At 38.5% G+C, this 18,304-nt stretch overlaps 1 protein-coding gene across 4 annotated transcripts in view; it reads right to left on the bottom strand.

Moving 5' to 3' along the window:
- MYO5A (myosin VA) overlaps positions 1-18,304 on the bottom strand; it is a 173,804-nt gene that overhangs the window by 51,995 nt on the left and 103,505 nt on the right. For all 4 annotated transcript variants that reach the window (XM_031453033.2, XM_031453036.2, XM_031453037.2 and 1 more), the window contains exons 18-24: positions 18,131-18,239; positions 15,702-15,913; positions 14,694-14,850; positions 11,325-11,564; positions 10,087-10,335; positions 7,138-7,231; positions 4,762-4,910 (exon numbers count right to left, since the gene is read on the bottom strand). In XM_031453033.2, coding sequence (XP_031308893.1) covers positions 4,762-4,910; positions 7,138-7,231; positions 10,087-10,335; positions 11,325-11,564; positions 14,694-14,850; positions 15,702-15,913; positions 18,131-18,239 — 1,210 coding nt within the window. The remainder of the gene's footprint in view (positions 1-4,761; positions 4,911-7,137; positions 7,232-10,086; positions 10,336-11,324; positions 11,565-14,693; positions 14,851-15,701; positions 15,914-18,130; positions 18,240-18,304) is intronic.

Genomic DNA, 18,304 nt, shown 5'->3' with positions numbered 1-18,304 from the left:
TTGCTGTCTTTTTAAGAATAACCACTCGGACAGGTGTGAAGTAATATCTCATTGTGTTTTTAATTTACATTTCCCTGAAGATTAGCAATGTTGAACATCTTTTCATGTGGTCTGTTGGCCATCTGTATGTCTTCTTTGGGAAAATGTCTATTCAGGTTTTCTACTTATTTTTTAATCAGGTCATTTGTTTCTGATTTGAGTTGTATGAGTTCTTTGTATATTTTAGATAATAACCCCTTATTAGATATATTGTTTGCAAATATGTTCTCTGATTCAGTAGGCTGCTTTTTCATTTTGTTGATAGTTTCTTTCACGTGAAAAAAACTTTTTAGTTTGGTGTAGCCCCAGTATTCTTATTCTTTATTTTTGTTTTTGTTTCCCTTGTCTGAGGAGACAGATACACAAAAATATTGCTGAGACACATGTCAAAGAATGTACTATGTTTTCTTCTAAAAGTTTTATTGCTTCAGGTCTTATTACATTTTAGGTCTTTAATCTATTTTGAGTTTATTTTTATAAACAGTGTGAGAAAGGAGTCCAATTTAATTCTTTTGCATGTAGCTGTCCAGCTTTTGCAACACCATTTATTGAAGAGACTGTCTTTCCCCCTTGTATTTTCTTGCCTCCTCCATTGTAGATTAACTGACCGTGTAACTGTGGGTTCATTTCTGGGCTCTATTCTGTTCCATTGGTCGATTTGTCTGTGCCAGGACCATGCTGTTTTGATGACTGTAAGTTTGTGATACAGTTTGAAACCAGGCAGCATGATACCTCCTGTCTTGTTTTTCTTTCTCAAGATTGTCTTGGCTGTTTGGGGTCTTCTGTGTCTCCATACGTATTTTAGAGTTATTTGTTCTAGTTCTGTGAAAAATGCCATTCGTACTTTGACAGGGATCACACTGAATCCGAAGATTGCCTTGGGGAGTACTGTCATTTTAGCAATATTATTTCCTCCAATCCACAAGCACAGTATCTACATGCACAGTTTATTTTTTCATTTGTTTGCGTGGTCTTCAATTTCTTTCATCAGTGTGTTACAGCTTTCCAAGTATAGGTCTTCTGCCCCCTTAGTTGAAATTATTACTAGGTATTTTATTGTTTTTGATGTGATTGTAAATGGGATTTTTTAAAATTTCTTTTTCTGATAGTTCCTTTATTAATGTATAGAAACACAACAGATTTCTGTATATTAATTTTGTATCCTTCAACTTTACTGAATTCGTTTATAAGTTCTAATAGTTTCTTGGTGGTGTCTTTAGGATTTACTATATATGGTATCATATCACCTGCAAACAATGACAGTTTTGCTTGTTCCTTTCCAATTTGGATTCCTTTTATGTCTTTTTCTTCTCTAATTGCTGTGGCTAGGACTTCCAACACTATGTTGAATAAAAGTGGCAAGAATGGGCATCTTTGTCTTGCTCCTGATCTTAGAAATGCTTTCAGATTTTCACCATTCAGTATGATGCTGACAGTACATTTGTCATACATGACCTTTATTATGTAGAGGTAGGTTTCCTCTATACCCACTTTGTTGAGTGTTTTTTAATCATAAATGGATGTTGAATTTTGTCAAAAGTTACCCATTCTGCGGCTCTATGTCTTTTGGTTAGAGCACTCAGTCTATTTACATTGAAAGTAATTATTGATAGGTATGTACCTATTGCCATTTTGTTAGTTGTTTTCTGTTGTTGTTTTTGTTTTGATCCTTTCTTTTGCTCTTTTCCTTTGTGATTTGATGACTATCTATAGTGCTATATGTTTCTTTTTGTGTGTGTATCTATCTATTATATGTTTGTGGTTACAATGAGGTTCACACAGACAACATATAATAATAATGATAATAATAATAATATCACATATGTGATTATTTAAATTTGATGATCTCAAGTTCAAACACATTGTAACAACCATGCAGTTTTAATTCCCCCTTCCACAATTAATGTTTTTGGCATCCTATTTTACTTCTTTTTGTTTTGTGTATCTCTTAACTACTTATTGTGGATATAGATGATTTTACTACTTTTGTATTTTAACCTTCCTATGAGCTTTATATGTGGTTGACCTACTACCAAACTATATGTTTACCTTTACTAGTGAGATTTTTCCTTGCATAATTTCCATATTTCTAGTTGTGGCCTTTTCTGCTTAGAGAAGTACTTTTAACATTTCTTGTAAAGCTGGTTTAGTAGTCCTGAACCCTTCAGCTTTTGCTTGTTTGTAAAACTCTTTGTCTCTCATTCAAATCTGAGTGATAGCCATGCTGTGTAGAGTATTTCTGGTTGTAGGATTTTTTGCTTTTATCATTTTGAATATATATGGTGCCACTCCTTTCTGGCCAGTGAAGTTTCTCCTGAAAGTCTGCTGATGGCATTATGGGAGTGCCCTTTTATGTAACTGGTGCTTTTCTTTTGCTGCTTTGAAGATTTTCTCTTTAATTTAAATTTATAATTTTTACCATTTTCATTATAATGTGTCTTGGTGTGGACCTATTTGGGTTGATCTACTTTGAGACTCTCTGTACTCCCTGGACCTGGATACCTGTTTCCTTTCCCAGGTTAGAAAAGTTTTAAGCCATTATTTTTCAAATAAGTTTGCTGCCCCTTTCTCCCTTCTCCTTCTAGGACCTCTATAATGCAAATGTTGTTATGCTTGATATTGTCCCAGAGATCTCTCTTAAACTATCTTCATTTTTTAAAATTCTTTTTTCTTTCAGTTGTTCTGAATTAGTGATTCCCACTACTCTGTCTTCCTGTTCACTAATCCATCTCTGTACCATCTAACCTACTGTTGATTCCTTCTAGTGTATTTTTAAAATTTCAGTTACTGTATTTTCAGCTCTGTTTGATTCTTCTTTATATTTTCTAACTCTTTGTCAAACTTCACACTGTGGTTCATTCACTCTTCTCCTGAATTCATCGACCATCTTTGTGATCATTACCTTGAACTCTTCATTGGGCAGACTGCTTATCTCCATTTCACCTAGTTTCTCTTACAGGGTTTTGTTTTATTCCTTCATTTGGAATATACTCCTCCATCTCCTCAGATTGCCTATTATTTATGTTTATTTCTGTGTATTAGGTAGATTGTTTATGGTTTCTGATCTTGGAGAAATGGCCTCATGAAGGAGACATCCTATGGGCCCCAGTCGCACACTCCCTTTTAGTCACCAGATCTGTATGCTCTAGGGGTGCCCCCTACATGGGCTGCATGGGCCCTTCTGCTGTGGCAGGGATGACTACGTGGATGCGCTGGTAGGTTGGGCTGGCTTCCAGCCCAGTTGGCTGCCAGCTCCTGCCTTGCGTGGTGACTGCCAGCCAACTGGTGGGCAGGTCTGTGTCCTCATGTGGCAGGCTTCATGGCTGAGGATGTGTCTCAAGGCTGATCTTGGCTTACTGATAGGTGGGCCAGTTTCAAGGGCAGCTGGATGGGGGGCTCAAAAGGACCTGGGGCTGGTGCCAGCCCACTTGTGAGAGGGCAAGCCTCTGGCACTAATTGGCAAGCAGGAGGACTCCAAGATGGCACTTGCCAGCAGCAATGTCCTTCATGGGTGCAGATCCCAAAAATGGCTGCAGCCAGTGTCTATGTCCCCAGTATGAGCAACAGTGGCCTCATGCCCTGCAGAAGGCTGTCTAAGGTTACAAAGGGGGTCTGACCCAGGTTCCTTTCAAATTACTGCCTCTGCACTGGGTCTTGGAGTGTGTGAGATTTTGTGTGAGCACTTTCTGAGCAGAGCCCATTCCCTATAGCCCTCTGGCTTTCTTGCACACAAGACCCACTGGCCTTCAAAGCCAGGCATCCGGGGACTTGTCTTCCTGGTGCAAGACCCTAGGGCTGGGGAGCATGATGTGGGGCTCAGACTCCTCACTCCTTGGGAAGAACCTCTGTAATTGTGTTTATCCTCCTGTTTGAGGTCACCTGCCTGGGGTGTGGGTCCTGACTATACTGTGTCTCCACCCCTTCTTCCCATCTTGTTGTGTTTCCTTTTTTTATGTATTTAGTTGTGTGAAATAGTTCCTGCTAGTCTTCAGGTCATTCTTACCTATAGTTGCTCCATAAATAGTTGTAACTTTGGTGTGCCTGTGGAAGCAGTTGAGCTCAGGGTCTTCCTATTCCGCCATCTTGGCTATACTGCTCCAAATCATCTTGCTTTTTATAACAGATATTTCAGAGCATTTCTGGCCATTTGTGCCATTAGGTTATGTTTAATTCCGATAGTTGTAGGAACAAGGGAGCTAGGGAACTCTTCGTTTCCGGATAGTAGGATGAATGGAACAGGGAGGGTGTGCAGAACTATTAAAAAGTACAAAACGTACTTTGGTAGATTAGGGAGAGTCCTCAAAATGGAGAACATAATATTATGAATAAAGGCTGAAATTTTCTTTTTGTAGGGATATGTCTTTGAAATTATAAAAACTATTAGAGAAGATACTTGCTTATATAAATATTTCCTTTATAGGCACATTTTACATTAAATCATTCAATAAAACAAACCAGTATATTGACTTTATACTATCTTTTAGTCCAGTCTTCAAAGTGTTTGAGTTTACAAAACATTTATGAATAAAGTGATCTGACTTCCAGATCTGCTTTAAAACAATCCATTGGATGGCATGGGATTGTGGGTAGAATGAGGAGCAGAAATGTACTAACCATTTTGGGTACATGGCATACATGAGGGTTCATTTTACTATTCTGTCTACTTTTGTATATGTTTAAAATTTTCATTAAAAAAAAAAGGAACAAAACTCTTGGACTCACCACCATCAATGTCATCTCTTCCTTGAGGTCATCATATCGTTCTTCTAAGCGACTGAACTCATTCAGAAGGTTCTGATATCTCAGCCTTTCATCATTAAGATCAAGTTCCAGTTGTTTTGTTTCTTCTACTAGCTTCTTCTCCATAGTCTCTGAAAGAAAGGAGAGGGAAAAGCATACCAAAGATGGCTCCACAGAACACATGAGTACAAACATAGACACTGACTTCCAATTTCTCTGCAAGGAGTGCTACTCTGAGCACTACCATGATCTGTGAAGTGTCTTAGTGGAGGCAGGTAAAGAGAAAATACCATAACCGAAAAATAAAATAATTTATTAATAACAACAACAATCATCTGTTGAGTTCTTCCATGTACTACAGACTGAGTGCCACTAGTTCATTCACTGGTTACAGCACATCCTTGATAAACTTCCACTTGTCATCACCCAGTAACTAAAGTATATATATTTTATTCCAGTAGTATTGTTTCAGGCTATTCATAAAATTCTTTTGGCCAAATTAGTGTACTCTGTCAAAAAGTCAGAGATGTTCCTCAAGTCTCTGAGGGAGTGGTGACATTTCAGTGGACCTCGCTGTCCTACTCTGCAGAGTCTTCCCACTCACCTCATTCCCCGGGTTCTATCTTAGAATTTTCCAACACTGTGAACTCCCTCATTGTCCTATTACTCCCTTGATTCTCCCTCCTATGCCTGGTCCTCTGTGTTACTTCTCCTGTGTTGCTGGCGAACCTGATTTTTGCATTTACTCACCCTACCCTGCCCTCTCTGTTGCCAGGGGCTTGCACTTACTTAGGACGTCATCTGGAGATTGGAGATTAGCCCCTGATTGCAGATCAAGCAAAGTAAAAGAGCCTTAAATCTCAGCTGCATGTTTTATCTCAATGAGCTGACCCAGTCACATTTATAAATACTAAGCTTCCTGCCACTATGGCCCGTTTTACTCTCATATTTTGTGGCTATGTCTTAATCTGCCCTGCCTGCGTCTCTTGCTGAACCATTTCTTTCTCTGTCAGCTCCATGAGGTCAAGGGCTGCCAAGTGGCTTGTCACAACTGCCTCCCTGGTACCCACCACAGTGTTTCCCTACCCTAGGGCTTTAATAACTTGTAAATAAATAAATGAAGAATTTTCTTCTCTGTATAACATTCCACAAGTTGCCTTTTACTCTCATCAGTTTGTAGAAGCTGCCTAAGGCTACCAACAAATTTTCCCTAGGCAAATCCACTGTTATTTTCTTTGTTCTTATCATTCAGTATCAAATAACATTTTCTATTTTCCTAGAAGAATTCTCATCATTCTGGAGTTTTCCATTGCATTTCTGCCTCCTAGCAGCCTTCCTTTCGTGTCTTCAATGACTGTTCTCTCCTTCCCTCTTAATTTTCTTTTCTGGCTCCTTTTCTTCACCTTATCCCTTACTTATGGTCATCCTGTAAGGCTTAATTCCAGGTTTTCTTGTCTTTCCTCCATTGTATTCCCTTTAACTGGAAGGAAGGGGCAGGGTGGGGGAAAACACAGAGGACTCTCTCTTTAATCTCAATTTACTTTCAGACCACCTCTATCTGGAGGCCCTAGATGACATCCAAATTTTAACTCTAACAACTGATCTCATTAATTTGTCTCATAAAGAGAGACATGTTTCCCTCAATTTCCTTATTACTAATAACACAATATTACTGTTTTGATAACTCATCTCAAAACTTTAGAAAATTTTTTCTCCTTTTTTGAATACATCAAAAATGATAACAATCTATTGATTCTTTTCACTTTTATCCATCTTCTCCTTTTCATTGCTGCCACCAAATACTGTAGTTTAGATATATCTTCTTATCCTGTGTTTCTGTATATGTTCATAAATTATCATCATTTTAATTTATCCTACAAATAGCAAATAAAGTAAATGTCCACATCTATTAGTGTCTTTTTTTAAGGTGGCAAAGAGTGGTTGATCTTGAGGAAGTAATATTCATTGGTTTAGCAAAATAAATAATACATACAGATGCATATACTCATATACATATACATATACATATACATATTAGCTCAAGAATTTGTCCTCAATCAACAGGATTCCTATAAGCCATAACTAATAAATCATATATACAGAATAATTAATTTTTTAAAAGTTACATACGATACTGACTAAACATGAATTCACATTTGTACATAAGGAGACCAGATTTACAAGTTCACCAACTAATTCAACCACATATTTGGAGTGCTTGCCTCCTGGAACTCTGAAAATTTGCTGATGATAGCCTCAATTTTTAAAAATATATAAGCCCTAAGCAAAGTAGTAACTTATACACCTTTGGTCTGAGGTTGGCTGGAGCATAGTAGGTTGGGCCCACGTGAGCCTTACCTGTCATCTCCTTAGCCTGCTCCACAATGAGGTGATTGAGAGCCTCTTTTTCCTGCTTCAGCAAAGTATTTTCTTCCTTCAGATTGGATACCAGCTACAAAATGAAACAATATACTGAAGTGGCTGCCATAGACAGAGGGAGCACGATGCTAAATACAAAGACCACACAGCTGTCACTCCTTCCTTCCACATCTCAATGTCTCACTTTTTTGCCTAGTTATGTCTAGCCACCCTCCAAACTTGGTTCGAGCATTACCCGCTCCAGAAAGCTTCCCTGGAATTCCCTCTAACTCCACGTCTCTCCTTTGGGCTACTACAGGACCCTGTATATGCCTCTTTATTGCCCTTATAAATGATTTACTTTTACTTCCTTGACAAGAAATTCCTGGAAGACAGAGATAATGCTGATGTTGTTTTACTTTGTACCTTGAGTATTTAGCAATTGCCTGGCACCTAGTTAGCAGTTGCTCTTGAAGCAGTGATATGGTCTTCTCACCTCAACAGCATAACACAAAGTTTATGCGTACCCACGATTCAAGCAGAGAGATTACTGAGGTTAAGAAAAATATGAAAGGCATTTCAGTTCTGGAAACTCACTGAAGACCTCCTGAAGCTCCCTGCTCTCTGTCCTGAGAAAGAGAATTTCACTTTCATTTCCTTTTAAGAGTTTTGCTAGGTTGTAAACTAATCCTTTTATTCCACATTTAAGCAATGACCTTAAAACAATGTGAATAAACTTAATGCCACAGAACTGTAGACTTAAAAACATTTAAAATGGGAAATTTTATGTTACAAATAGGCATAGTTTTACCACAATTGAAAAAAAAGCATTGACCTTTAACTTTCTAGTTCCTGGTTGGATAAGGAGTCTCAGGAAGTAAAAATCAAAACCAAAGGTAACTTTGCAAAGCTCTAATTTATACAGCTCACCTTTGGAGTATAACATGTGCTTGTTACAAAGTGAAATTTGAATTCCTTTCTCTAAGCACAAGTTTTAAGGCACTCTTAAAGCAACTGCTTTAGTAATAAAAAGAAAGTGTCAGGAGTTGAGAGACAGAGAAACAGGCTCCGTGATGAAAGAGCCCTGAAGCACAGGGAACTTAGATTACAGCACGGTGCCACAGCAGAAGTCAGGCCAGGAGGTGTTCCTCCGGACGGTCCAGTCTCTTCCCTCCGTACTGACATGGTCTCAACATCTGCTCTCAGCAGGAAGGCTGAGTTCACTATGTGCTCTAGAGAGAAGCTACTCTTTGTCAGGGGTATGCAACTGATCACCTGTGGTGCTTTTCCAAAATACATGTATTTAGCCGACACTCCCAGAGCTTGGGTAGGTGTCTCTTAAAAAGATCTCCAGCAGATTCTGATACACTCCTGGTTAAGAACCACAGTTCCACTGGGCTTTCTAGGCTCCTTGATCAGGCTGATGGGCAGTGCAGCTTTCCTGACCATGATACTGGCTCTCATTCAGTGAAAATTTTTCATTCTTGCTCATTACCATAATCCATCTAAAAGGATTAATGGTACTGCCTACAGCTATCTGTAAGAAAGCAGAAGATAATAAGGTAAAAAGAAAGGAGAAATCTGAATCTGTTCGTGTATGCTACTCTATCCGACTAGAAAGGTATGAACTTGACTTTGAAGACGAAAAGAGAATATTTCTACCAAGCTTAAATAATTCTAGTTTCAGAAAACTCTGGAAAGCTTCCAGGGACTCAGGAAATGGAAGAAAAAAAAAAAAAAAGAGACAGAGAGAGAGAGAGAAAGAGATATTAAACTTCAAAAATATCCCATTGGATGCATATATGAATTCTGATAGAACAAGCTTGCCATGTCAAAAGAACATATATTAACAGTGCTGTTGTTTCCATATGCAGAGCCCAGATCTGCCAGAGATACAGGAGGGATTATTTCATCACGGTCCTGAATTCCATGGAAGGACTACAATTCTATTAGCTACACTATCCCACCTGAATTGCGTCTGAGCTCCTTCTGAGGTCCTCACTGTATATGCTGCTGCCAAGGTTCAGAAGTCAGTAGAGAAAAAGCACACTGGGATTCTTGCCAGTAGTTACAGCCAACAGAGTCAACTCTGTTTTCTTTAAAGATGGCAATACTAGTGGAACCTCTGAAAATCTCTTTTTTCCAGTAAGCCTTATGTTGAAGTACTTTTATTTTGTTTAAACAATACGTTTCATTACTACCTGAGAACCTCACTGTTTTCTGTATTTAATAAAGTTTTGACATAAGTTAATACAAATTTGTAGTGTGGAAGCATTGATCAATCGGTAAGCATCTTTGTTGTTGTTATTGTTCTATCTGCATAGCAGCTCTTGGCTATGATCAGTGTGCAGACATTGGATTTTTTCCTCTTGGACTTCTTAAAACAGACTTAATGCAGGTTTCCATAAAGATCTCTACAACCAGCTATTGACAGTTCATTGTTTGATTTACTTCTTTTTTTTTAAATTTTTTTTGAGGGGAGAGGTAATTAGGTTTGTTTGTTTATTTATTTATTTACTTAATGGAGGTACTGGGAATTGAACGCCGGAACTTGTGCATGCTAAGCATGTGCTCTACCAATTGAGCTACACCCTCCCCTCCTGATTTACTTCTTAATCACATTAAACTTACTGAAGGAAAAAAGAGTCCACACTCCATCCAAATCTATGTATTCAAAGAAAAAAAGTGGATAGAAGGTAACTGGCCATTAATTCTCTCTTATAATAGTGCTTTCCCTTGTTCTTATCAGAGTCAAAAGGTTCTACTAAAAGACTCATCCATCATGTAGAAGAAACTCTTGGAGGAAACACTAATAATGAACAGTAAACCAATCAAAATATGTATTTTACCTTTGATTGACACCGACACTGAGCCACCGGGGCCAGGTCTAGATGACAGCACATTTTCTTTGTGAAAACAGTAGATGAGGATATGAACATTAGTTCCTACCTGCTCAGTTTCTTGTTTGTATCTATCAGCACGCTCCTCAATGGATTTTTTCTCTGACTGAGTTTGTTCCAGGTCTTTCCGGAGCTTGGCAATTTCTTCCTGCAGACTGAGGACCCGCCCGGTGGCAATCTTAGCTTCTTCCTCACTTAGCTGAAGACGTTCTAAGTCACTTCGTAGTTTCTCAGTCTCAGAGTTGTATATGCCTTCTAGATTGGTCAGTTTCTCCATGAGGCATTTGTAGTCTTTGTTCTTTAAATGCACACATAAGTAACAATAAGGATAGACGTCATCAAAGGTATTTAGTGAGAAAATCATGCCTATTCCTCATCTTCATAAGATATCATCATAGCACTGATACAGTATCTAACCAAAGTACCCCAACATTTAAAGTAACACAATCAGTACCTTTTTAAGTGATATAAAGAGAAAAGCAAACAGGCACAATTATTTCTGTTTCACATGATGAGCTACATGTGATTTTCTCACAGTTACATGGTGAGTTACCACAGTAAATTGTCTTTCCTGATTCTTAATCCAGAAATAGGAAAATCTATACTTGCTTTTAAAAACAAATCAGTATGTACTGAAAGCCTTGTGGTAGCCAGTGATGCATAAGAATAATAAAATAGCCTCAAAACCACAAGTTCCTTTCAAATCTTTTTGTTTACCATCCCAAAACTCCTCTTCCATCTCAGAAAGCCTTTCTGATGAATCCTATTTCATTCTGTTTTCTGTTTTTCTATGTCCTTCTTAGTATTTATGTATTACTAATAACCTATATATCATTTGCATGTGTAAAATATTCCTTAGTAATTATCTCTAAGAAATCAAACTTCTGTCTCTGCAAATAGACTGTAGATTCCTCAGAAGCATGGACATCTTCCTAATTCTTTTGCCATCTCAATGCTAAACAACTCATCTGCAAAAGGGACATTATAATACATGCAAATGAATGATAAAGACGAAAGAGCTTTGTAAAGTATAAAATACAATATGACCCTCGGTCCTAACAGTTTGGAGCGCTAATAGATCTGGCTGTGTTCTCAAAAATTATTTTCTGCTATTAGTCCTTGCAATTATACTCTTGCCTATGAGCTCATCACTATTTCCACACTCCTTTCTACCATTATTACTTATCATTATTACTAAAGGGAGAGTCAAGAGGAGCCGATGCTGAAGATGACCCAGTGGATCTTGTTAGGCAAGCTGCACTTCCAGGGTTCCTGCTTTAAACACACCTGCTCGTCAACTTTGCGCTGCAGCTGCATGATCTTGTTCTCCATGCCGATGTGGAGCTTCTTGTAGCGCTCCACGGAGCGGGCCTCGATCTTCAGCTTCTTCAGCTCACGCTTGGCCATCATGCGCCGGAAGCAGCACTGCAGGTAGATGATGGCGTGCATGCTCCTCTTGTAGTAGGTGCGAGCCATCCAGCCCCGGACCCACTTCTGAATGATGACTGCTTTGTGCTCACGGAGTATCTGCAGAGAAGGGTAAGCACAAGCAATGTCAGACCCGGGCCTAGACTCAGGTTCAACTCTGTCAACCTAAGGGTGTCAGGCTGAGAACCCACACATTACCGAAAGGGAAAGACACAAGACTTGAAGCAACAATGTATTATGTGGACTGTACATATCACAAATCTTTGCAGGCACAACATTACTTTAAAAAGTAATTGAAAAGTAGACTCTAAAAGGCAATTTGAGAAACACAGAAAAATGTGTTATATTCACATGTTCTATGTCTGATTACATGTCTACGTATGATGATAAGCAGAGTATACAAGTAGAAGCTCTCCAAATAGAAAGCACCAGATCACTAGATGGAAAACACGTCTAAAAAGAAAGAAAAAATGCAGTTTCTTATTGGTGTATGATTTCTGTTAGACAGGTGATTCAATGTAAAATGAACAGAACTTGGTAGCCTGTGAACTATGTGCTAGTGAAATAAGAGACTTACCCACAGGCTTACAGCCGATACCACCTCAGTGTGCATTAGGCCTGTGCTTGAGGACATGGGGTACGGCCAGTAAGCAGGCTGTAGAAGCCAACACTTGGGGTACTGCAAAGTTTATTACTGATTTACTGACTTTTCCCCCCAGAAACAACCAAAAAAAAAAAAAAATGACACTCTTAGTTGCCACATTTGAGGAATACCATTCTAGTGAGGATTTCTCATTGCTGTTTCAAATGTAGCAGGAATCCACTTACAGGATTCAAAGGTAGTGGGGATACAGCTTTAAAAGGAAAGCTAAAAGTAAGATGAAGTGAAGTAAACAAATTTTAATTTTGTATCATATTTTCATTAAAAAAATTAATTTATAAACAACTTGTAACTATCAGATTGCCTTATGAGATAAATTTCTTGGTACTAATGACCATAAAGCAGAGACTGTGTAAACACTTTCCAGGAATGATGGAGAAGAAATTGTTGAGGGATTTTAAGAAAAGCTGAGCTAGCAAAACTTTGAGATCCTTTTGAGTCTATGATTTTATGAAATAACTCTTATATGATATGTGTTTAAGTGTATGCACTTGAAGTACTTATTTGTGATTATTACAAATGGACACAATTTATCTTTTATGAAACTTTTAAACATAAAAATCTCTGAAATCATCTATTCAGATAGCTAGCAGTTTAGTAAAATCATTAAAAAAAACAGTTCCTATTTTTAGGTTATGTGCCTGAGAAAAACAATGAAAAGTGTGCCATTCTAGAGGATACAGTTAAGAAATAAGTGGTTATGTTTAAAACCATCACATACAAAATAAACACAGGTGTTTAGGAGACCTTAACAGTATCTTCAGCCAACTCAACGCTGCTTCTTTGAGCTGTTTTGCTAACACTAAGGAGCCTTTAGTTCCCACTATGTGCAGTCACCGTGAATCATGCTGCAGTGAGGTGGGGCATCCGGAGCTCTCACCGAGCATCACAATCCCTGAGGAAACCCCCTGTCTTATCTGGATGACCCCTGACAAACTGGAGAAGACTCCATGATGTCAAACTGAAGGCTGTCAGAGTTTAAAACTCAAGTAGTACACAGTGGCAAAGATACCAATGCCAATTTTTCTGTTTCATTTCCTTTTCCCCACGTAACTTCAGACCTTGGTCCACTTCTGAAATTTCAATCAAATGGAAGCAGTATATAATTAAAGCTTCCATTCTCAATCTCATTTCCATCAGAGACATTAAATAACACCTGTTCTCACATTAAGACCCTCAAAACCCATGAAGGGGAATCTTGGACTGGAAACACAGCTAGAAGGGGCTCTAAAAGGGGTACTACTGGCTAATATTTGAGCTACCCTCTAACCAGTCACAGTGGGAGCTGAGCTGGCCAGAGACTGCTACTGCTAAACCAATGGCTTCAAGACCCAATTTGAATGTTCCTGAAGAGAGTAGTGAGGAAAACCGGATGGTAACCAGTCTGGTGTAGCTAAAAAGCCAAGTTTAATAGGCTTTTCCCTCCCATGAAAGTTCATGCTTGCACAAGAACACCTGACTAAAGAGCAGGCATCAGCAGACAGAAAGACCTGGAGCAGCTGTCTTCACATTTCCCTCAAAATACAGCTATTAAGTAAACTCATTCAAGGCTCATTAGCTTTACATTTTTCTTTGTTTTTAAAAATTACTTCAAAATAAGAAAGTAAAATAAACATATGAACGGGGCCTAGGGCACATCCACGTATTGCCTGTGATTAGAGAAATGTCACTTAAATCATTCTTTTGTTGCTCCTCCTAACAATCATGCCCACAGAGTGCCAAGATTATTTGTCAAAAACTTCTAGAGCAACATATTCCAGTCAATACAACTTTAATCACATTAATGCTGTATTTTATTTCATTTCTACCATAGTAAGTTCTTCCAAGTTTGCTTCATTCTTAGAACAATCTTCTATCCATCTGTCATATATTTTACCTATTCAAAGCTAACCACAGTCGGCTCTATAAAGGCCCTCAATCCTAGGAATCTGTAAATGTCACCTTATTTGGGAATAGGGTCTTTGCAGATATGATTAAGTTAAGGATCTTGAGATGGAGAGATCATCCTGGATTATCTGGGTAGGCCCTAAATCCACCACAAGTGTTCTCATAAGAGATGGACAAAAGACGTGAAGCTAGACACACAGAGAAGATGGTATGAAGCTGGAGGCAGAGACTGGAGTGATATGGCCACGCGAACTAGAAGAGGCAAGGAATGGATTCTCCCCTAGAGCTTCTGGAGGGAGTGCAGCCTTGCTGACACCTTGATTTTGGCCCAGAGATACCGATTTTGGCCTCTAGAACTTTAAGAAAATAAACTTCTGTTGTTTTAAGCTACCAAGTTGGTGGTAATTTATCACAGCAGTCATAGGAAACTAATACTCACTTTTTTCCCCCAAATTACATAGACAGGGGGAAGGAAAAGGCAAATTTTCTTTTTTCCATGTCTTGTTAATAAACATATGGTCATCTTTAATAGTCATATTTAATAGTTAAAAATATATTTCAGTTTTTGGTTGTCTCCATCAAGTCCTACATTCATAGGAGCCCCTGTGGTACTTTGTACAGACATGTACATTGATTAACATTAATGGGATGAATATACAAAGTCAAAAATAACGTCTCACCTTGCGATACCTATTTCTGGCCAAGTAGCCTCGCAAATAAGACTGAAGAACGATCGTTGCTGCCCGCTGGATCTTGTATCTCCTGCGGACTGCAAACATGCGCCAGTACTTCTGAATGGTGGTTGCTGCCTTGGTTCTGCGCAGGAACTTAGCATAGCTGACCAGAAAAAAAGAGTCGTGCATTGTCAGTAATCAGAAAAACCCAGAAACACATTTTGTAGCGACTTAAAGCACCAATCTTCAGCATAATAAGTAGTACCTCCATTGCATTATTCTAATAACATACATGTTAAATCAACATTTATATTTCTTTAATTTGTACAGTTATTTAACAGTCCCCAAATATCTGTGCATTCATTACCTCATTTGAGCCTTCCCTTACCCTGAAAAGTAGGATGCCCCATATTACCCGATTTTACAATAAAGAAAGTGAAGCTCATAAAGGTTTATTCTTTTGAGGGCTTGAGCTCATTACCGCAGGCTATGCCCCCTTTACATAGCAGACCAGCTTACACAGTCATCCCATACTTATCATTAGCTTTCTTAGACCTCTCCGTTGCTAATGTACGGTGTTTTTCCTTTCTTTATCTTTATTCCTAATGTTTGTCATTAATTCATGTCTTTTGATATTTCTAAATTAAAATTCTCCTAATACATAATCACACTGAAGAGTAATTCTCTTCTATGCCTTCTCAGCTAATTGCTCCTGGAAACTCCTCAATGGAGTTATTAACTAGTCATATTCATGAGTATTTTAATTTACAAATGATTTCTTCAAGCGCATACAAACATAAAAATATAGGCGGTAATTTGTAATTTTTTTCTAGTTTGCATCTGAATCATTCATAAGGGTGAGTGAAATTTTATTCTATTTAACTGTCTTATGAATTAACTCCTTGTGACTAAGAAGACGGCCACTCAAAACCGTCCTAAATTGTACAAAATCAGACGAGCTCTCCAATCTCAGCAGCCTGTGAGCCAAAGAGGACGTGTCGCCAGGAGACCTACCAGCGGGCCTGGTGGCCTCGCACGTATCTCTGCACGGTGACGGCGGCCTTGCGCATGCGCAGGTACTTCCTCCGCAGCAGCCACCCTCGGATCGTCTTCTGGATTCGGATGCAGGCAGCCCGCAGCTTGTCTGCCCTCAGTTTTTCTAGATAGGCCACTTGACCCGCTCGGAAAAAGATCTTTGTCTTCCCAAACTGGTACTTGTCCTTGTCCTAGTTTTGGAAGAAATTGTATACTCAGAGGTAGAAATGATGACTATATAAACGAAATTTTGAAGAGAAAAAAAAAAAATCTATAAGCAGGCTCAGTAAAGGGAAGAATCTACTAGCTAAAACTTGGGCTACATCACAATTAACTAACGGAGCCAGCTTTCTGATCCTATGCAAGTTGAGCAAATAAAAGGGATTTAAGGAAAACTGCAGTTTAAGAGTTATTTTCCAGAATTATTCTACCTGTAATTATTATCTGAGGCCAAAAACTTGGTTGTGGGTTATAGGCAGCTATTATTTGCTTGTTTGTATTTTAAATATCTCAAGGAAATGGAGATGCTGACACTCTCTCTGACTGACCCAGGCTGTAAGGATTACATCAGGCTGTGTATTCCATGAAAAAGCTGAAGGGACAAAAACACCAGCATGAAGAAAAATGCAGGATGTAATTAATGCACACAAAATAAAAATTAAAAATCTTCCATATTCATGTTAAGAGTTAAGTTTCTCAACAGCTAACTCTTGGCTTTAACAATAGTAAATCCCTCTACAAATTTCAAAACTCCTTTTACAAAAATATAATCACTATAGTGCTCACTGATTTCTGATTATAAGCCAAGCTGAGCAGTAAACACAGATAAATATATATGCATGCTATTTTTGGTCTATTATATTCTGATCCATCTTATCTAGAAGCATGCATGTTATTAACCACCTCATATCAAAAGAAGAGTGTAATTTATTTGTAATAATACTGTGATCTGAAATTCTAAATGAAAACAGAGAAAATAACTTGTCACTGTAAGTAAATATTTCCTATCTTGTACATGAAGCCAGAAAATCAGAAATCTCCACATATTATCTAAAACTATTTCAGTTTAAATCAATGAAGTTTACAAAGGAAGCTGGCTGGAAGAGCTAGAAAGTGGTTCTCTCTTTCTGTTTCCCTCTCCCTGCCCCATCTCAGCGCCCCCAATCCCCCCACACCAAGCCTGCACTCCTCTGCCTTGTGGCCCCGAGCCCAGACTGGAGCAGTCTGGGTGAGGAGGCTGGCAATGGGGACTGTCCCTACTTTCTGCTCTCTGCTCCCTAGAAAGGAGTTGGGCCAAACTCAAAGTATACCAGATTCTTCTACACATTACTAGGAAAGTGGCCTAAGCTCTTTCAAGGGAAGAAAAGGGTATTATTACCAAGGAAGAGATATTACATCTAGTTAACAGCTAGTAATTATGATGAATTACTTCAAAGTGAGATAATCCATCCAACTTAGTGTCAAATAAGTTAAAATACTCTTTAAAAAAAAACTTTTCATGGATCTTAAATTTTCCAGGACCTACATCAGTGGTTCTCAAAGTATAGTCTTCAGACCAGCAACAGCATCACCTGGGAACTTGTTAGAAATGCAAATTACCGGGCCCATCCCAGATCTACTGAATCAGAAGTTCTGGGGGTGGGGCCCAGCAACCTGCATTTTAACAAGCCCTCCAGATGACTCTGATGCATTCTAAAGTTTGAGAATGCCTTAGCTTGGCATGCAAGACTCCCCAAACACCAGCCCACATTTCCTGGCCAATTCCCTACTGTTCCATGGACCAACTTTTTACTGGGGAAAAGACAAAACAAAACAACAACAACAACAACAACAACAAACACTGTACTGTTTTCTAAGAAAACTCTATAATTTTCTACTAAAACTTTACATAAGCTTACCCACTCTTCAGGGCCTGAATCAAAATACACATCTTCCATGAAATTGTTCCTTTTTCCACAGCAGATATGACTTTGCCTTCCTCTGATTTCTTGTCTTACTCACTCAGTTTTTTTAGACACTAAAGTATATTATATTTATCTTTAAAATGCATTAATTTCTAAGACACACTATGTTATGTGAGGACAAGGTTATTTTTTCTTAATCACACAGCATCTGGCCTGATGTCTTTCATAAGTAAGTATTCAGTAAATTTTTATTGATAATGATCAACCTGTGAAAAGAACATGTCTCAAATCTGGGTCCAGGCCTCACCATCCTGTTTCCTGATACTGGACCATCATCCTCACTAGTCCTACCTTGACCTCCAAGACAGCATGCCCCTCCACCCTCCTGCCCTCAAATACTGTGCATTAGTGGCATTTGGATGTTCCTAGGACTTTCAAAGATAACAATCACAAGGCCTTTGGTCAATATTTGTTGAGATAAAGCTAAGTGGAAATGTTTCTTACCAGTATCAATTTCTCTAAAACATTTTTGCATGTTTGCTTTCTGTCACTTAGCACATCTTTTTGCTTCATTAGGACACGGTAGCGGCTGAAAAATTCTTGGTAAGTCCACCTATAAAAAGAAACTCATGTCAGCTTATTTAAAGAAGTAGGACTCCCCTATCCCCAATTATATAC

The sequence above is a fragment of the Camelus dromedarius genome, chromosome 5, assembly GCF_036321535.1.
Source record: "Camelus dromedarius isolate mCamDro1 chromosome 5, mCamDro1.pat, whole genome shotgun sequence".
Classification (NCBI taxonomy): Eukaryota; Metazoa; Chordata; class Mammalia; order Artiodactyla; family Camelidae; genus Camelus; species Camelus dromedarius.
This window is presented reverse-complemented; position numbering and strand designations above follow the sequence as displayed.